This window comes from Gymnoscopelus braueri (assembly GCF_963280865.1).
Source record: "Gymnoscopelus braueri genome assembly, chromosome: 14".
In the NCBI taxonomy this organism is placed as follows: Eukaryota; Metazoa; Chordata; class Actinopteri; order Myctophiformes; family Myctophidae; genus Gymnoscopelus; species Gymnoscopelus braueri.
This window is the reverse complement of record NC_137619.1, coordinates 53,681,711-53,686,307: the sequence shown is the minus strand read 5'-3', so window position 1 is coordinate 53,686,307 and position 4,597 is coordinate 53,681,711. Positions and strand designations below refer to the sequence as shown.

At 44.6% G+C, this 4,597-nt stretch overlaps 1 protein-coding gene across 1 annotated transcript; it reads left to right on the top strand.

Moving 5' to 3' along the window:
* The first annotated feature begins 2,380 nt into the window (after window positions 1-2,380).
* LOC308100319 (leucine-rich repeat-containing protein 3B-like) lies at window positions 2,381-4,349 on the top strand. The gene is made up of 3 exons (XM_080449329.1): window positions 2,381-2,499; window positions 3,117-3,185; window positions 3,405-4,349. The coding sequence occupies exon 3, from the start codon at window positions 3,477-3,479 to the stop codon at window positions 4,245-4,247; it is 771 nt and encodes a 256-aa protein (XP_080305455.1). The 5' UTR covers window positions 2,381-2,499; window positions 3,117-3,185; window positions 3,405-3,476; the 3' UTR covers window positions 4,248-4,349.
* Window positions 4,350-4,597: the final 248 nt, after the last annotated feature.

Sequence of the window (4,597 nt, the reverse complement as noted above, 5' to 3'; positions counted from 1 at the left end):
TTACATGGTAAAACAGCTCTCAAAGTCATTATTTTAGCACATAAACGAACGCAAACAAAGTTGATTCAGACAATATAATAGAACATCACCAAACCCAGTACTGTTTTTTTTATTTATAAAAATGTCAACTTCCTGTTGATTTTGCCATTTTTGATAAGTAGAAAACCTGGACTGGATCCGCGGATCCGGATCCAGATCTTCAAATAGTAAAATCAACAGGAAGTTGACATTTTTATTAAAAAAACAAACAGTACTGGGTTTGGTGATGCTCTATATTGTCTGAACCAGCTTTCTGTGTGTTCATTTATGTGCTAAAAGAGTGACTTTGAGAGCTGTTTTACCATACAATGTAAGTCAATGAGGAGCATATTTTTGAATTATCAATTTCTAATCAATGGAGCAATTATTTTTTATTTCTTTCCCACCTTTGGAGTTACATCATGGCAAGGTAACTACACAACCCAAACCTCTACCAAAGTGGTCTTACCCTTTAACATTGAGATGCCCAGTAATGTTTATGTGCCCACTAGTCTTGTGCAGCCAGACTATTATTCCACAATCTCCGAATGTTATACAGAGATTCCGTGAGACTGTATGACGGAATTATTGTTGTGAGTTTGTAGATTGGCTATTTTCAAAAATGTTGCCTCTTTCTTATATTATTTGACAATTTGGCCAATGTTTGACCAGTTTTAGTAGTTAGTATATTTAGTAGTATAGTTTGTTGATTACTTTTGATGCAGTAATGGGCTTCTTTCTTGTCTTTTTTCCATCTTTTTTTGAGGTATTAAAAAGGTCTTAAATGTCCTTAAATTGTCACTTCACTGTCATCTGGACCCCCCCCCCGTTCCACCCCCCCCCCCCCCCCCCCCGTTCCACCCTAATCTTTTTTATAAACCTTGTGAATAGCCAACGTATAAAGTATCGATGAAGTTAAAATGATTGTGGCACTTTGTTAACCCTCTTTGCCAAAAATAGCCGATCTACAAGCTCACAACTGCTGCGAGGCGTTGTGAGCTTGTAGATCGGCTATTTTCGGGTAATGTTCCCTCAGAGTAGGGATGCTAGGTTTCTGTAAAAAAAGGTTGTTATACCGTTAATGTAAAAAAGAAAGACAAAAAGGTTTCTTTCACACAAAGATTTGGCGGATCCCCTTGTAGTAACTATGGGTTGAGGACCCCCTAGGGGTCCCGGACCCCCTGTTGAAGACCCCTGGCCTAGTGCATATCAAACTGGGGACCTTGCAACGTTGAATCCATAATTCAATGTTGCACGGACAGTCTTTTCAACAGACCTCACTTCAACACAGAAGCAACTGACGTCCATACGACGTCCATACGACGTCCATACGACTTCCAATGTCGACCTCTGTAACCACCACTAACCACCGTCGCAAAAAGACGTCCATACAACGTCGATACGACGTTCAAGTCAGACACCGAAACGACGTCGCTACGACGTCCAAGTCAGACGCCGAAACGACGTCGCTACGACGTCCTAGTCAGACGCCGAAACGACGTCGCTACGACGTCCTAGTCAGACGCCGAAACAACGTCGATACGACGTCCAATTCAGACCACAGAGATTCAGACCCTGAAACAACGTCGATACGACGTCCACGTCAGACCCCGTCTGCAGTGCGCTTAGACGTTGAAACGACTTCGACACGACGTTCTGAAACCAGTGGTGGAAAAATAACTCAAATGTTTTACTTTAAGTAAAACAGTCCCATATTAAAAAAGTAAAAGTACAAAAGTATCAGCTTCAAAATATACTTAAAGTACCAAAAGTTAATTTTACATTTAAAAAAAATAAATAATATAATAATCAACTCTTTGGCGGTTGCCCTGACAACCCCCCCCCCAAAAAGACCGAGCCAATCATCGCGCGGCCGTCGCCCCGGGCCATGGGACGGTGCAGCAGCAGCCGTAGCAGCGTTGCCACGTCCGCTTATTATAAGCGACATTTGGTCTTATCTTTCAGTGAAGTTGCCTGTAAATATTGGTTCTTGTGGGTTGCGATTTTTTGGCCTTGTTTCTTAAGTGTAGTTGATTATTTGGTCTTGTATCACAATTGTTTTATTATTTTAACTAGTACAAATATTTTCATATCATGGACCCCCCCAAAGTAATATGTATATGTATATGTCCCTCTATAACCCCCATCTGAAAATGTTTTGTGCCAGGGAGCCCCGTAACCACATTTGTGTCGTTAGGCTATTTAAAAAAATATTCCACATTTTATTCCAAGAGTTTTTGAAAATAGCAAGAGACGCAACCAATAAAGTTGCTTCTTTTTGGGCTTGTTTTCCTGGACCTGGTTGCTTGCTTGTTTCTCTCACTAAACCTGGCAACACTGAGCAGTAGAGTAGAGAGCTCGATCGAGCGGCAGAGACTTTAGTTTAGTTTGACTTTTAATCATATTTAATAAAGATAAAGATCTGAATCATGTCGAACGGAGAGACAAGCAGAACCCTGGAGACACAGGGCAGCATCATGGGTGAGTCTATAGATCTGTGTTTATGGGACTCGAACCTTTTGACGAAAAAACATGTCGTTTTGTTGAACAAAAAGTAACAGCCTTGAAAATTAACTGACATAAAAAACCACTTCCAGCCAAACCTGGCGTTTCCTGTAGTTTAACAAGTACTCACATCTTTTTACTCAAGTAAAAGTATCAATACTGCAATGTAGAAATAATACAGCTGTTACAAGTAAAAGTCTGGAATTCAAAATGTACTTGAGTAAAAAGTAAAAAAAGTATTGGTATCAAAATGTACTTAAAAGTACCAAAAGTAAAAGTACTCCGTTATGCAGAATGTCCCCATTTCACAAAGTTTTCAAATGTAATAAATGTATTCAAATCAATTGAAAATAGCTGATCTACAAACTCACATTGTGAGCTTGTAAATCTGCTATTTTCAAATGGCCTAAATATATATATAGGGCTGAAGTTGTTAATGTATGTTTTGTAATAATAATCAAAATATACAAAGTAACTAGTAACTAAAGTTGTCAAATAATTATAGTGGAGTAAAAGTACCATTATTTGCCTCTAAGATGTAGTGGAGTAGAAGTAAAAGTACTGAAAATTGGTGTTTGATGCTGTGCTTCCAGGTGCAGCTCCCGTTGGGCCAATGGGAGGAGAGGACGGGTGCTGAGGACTCGTCTGCACTGGTGGAAGAAGTACTCCCTTTTTTTCTCTTTTTTTACTCAAGTAAAAGTATCAATACCATAATGTTAGAAATACTCTGTTAAGGCCTGAATTCAAAATGTTACTTAAAACTACAGAAGTATTGGCATCAAAATACTGTATATTGAATGTACCAAAGTAAAAGTATTGCTCAATTCATCAGTAAGACATATAATACATGAATGAATGAAGGATGTACTTCTTGTCTCCAGGATGGGCTGTGTGTGAGGAGTGACCACCAGGGGGCTCTGGGGTCTCGGGCCCCCCGGGCGGGATGCAGCGGTATGACTCTTCTGGACCTCCTCCCCATGGTGCTGCTCCTGCAGAGCCTGGTCTTCATGGCCCTGTGCTTCCCCTCCGCCTCCATGTGCCCCAAGGGCTGCCTGTGCCAGCGGGCCGACGCCCACCTGCACGGCCTGAACGTCACCTGCACCCAGTCCCGCCTGAAGGAGGTTCCCCCGGACCTGCCGGTGGACACGGTGCTTCTGCGGCTGGACCACAACCAGATCGGCGCCGTGCCGGACCGCACCTTCCACGGCCTGCGTCTCCTGCGGGAGCTCAACCTGTCCTACAACGCGGTGGAGACGCTGAGCGAGGGCGCCTTCAGCGGCGTGGAGGCCACGCTGCAGGTGCTGGACCTGTCGCACAACCGCATCACGTCTGTGCACAAGGACGCCTTCACGCGGCTCAAGGCGCGTGTCATCGTGGACGACAACCCCTGGCACTGTGACTGCGCGCTGCAGCAGGCGCTGGGCGGCATGGCGCACAACCACGAGGCGGCCGCGCGCGTCCTCTGCCGCAGCTCGGAGCTCCGGGACCAGGAGGGCCGGCCGTTCCTGGCGGTGGACACCGACCTCTGCAACCTGGCCAAGCGGACCACGGACTACGCCATGCTGGTGACCATGTTTGGCTGGTTCGCCATGGTCATCTCCTACGTGGTTTACTACGTACGGCAGAACCAGGAGGACGCCCGGCGACACCTCGAGTACCTCAAGTCACTCCCCAGCAAGCCCAAGAAACCTGACGAGGCTGATGACATCAGCACTGTGGTCTGATGACATCACTGATGACACCAGCACTGTGGTCTGATGACATCAGCACTGTGGTCTGATGACATCACTGATGACATCAGTACAGTGGTCTGATGACATCAGCACTGTGGTCTGATTACATCACTGATGACATCACTGATGACATCATCACTGTGGTGTGATGACATCACTGATGACATCATCACTGTGGTGTGATGACATCACTGATGACATCAGCACTGTGGTCTGATGACATCACTGATGACATCGGCACTGTGGTCTGATGACATCACTGATGACATCAGCACAGTGGTCTGATGACATCAGCACTGTGGTCTGATGACATCACTGATGACATCACTAATGACATCACT

Excerpts from the sequence above, each read along its gene's own strand:
- LOC308100319 (XM_080449329.1), top strand. The coding sequence starts at position 3,477 with ATGACTCTTCTGGACCTCCTCCCCATGGTGCTGCTCCTGCAGAGCCTG.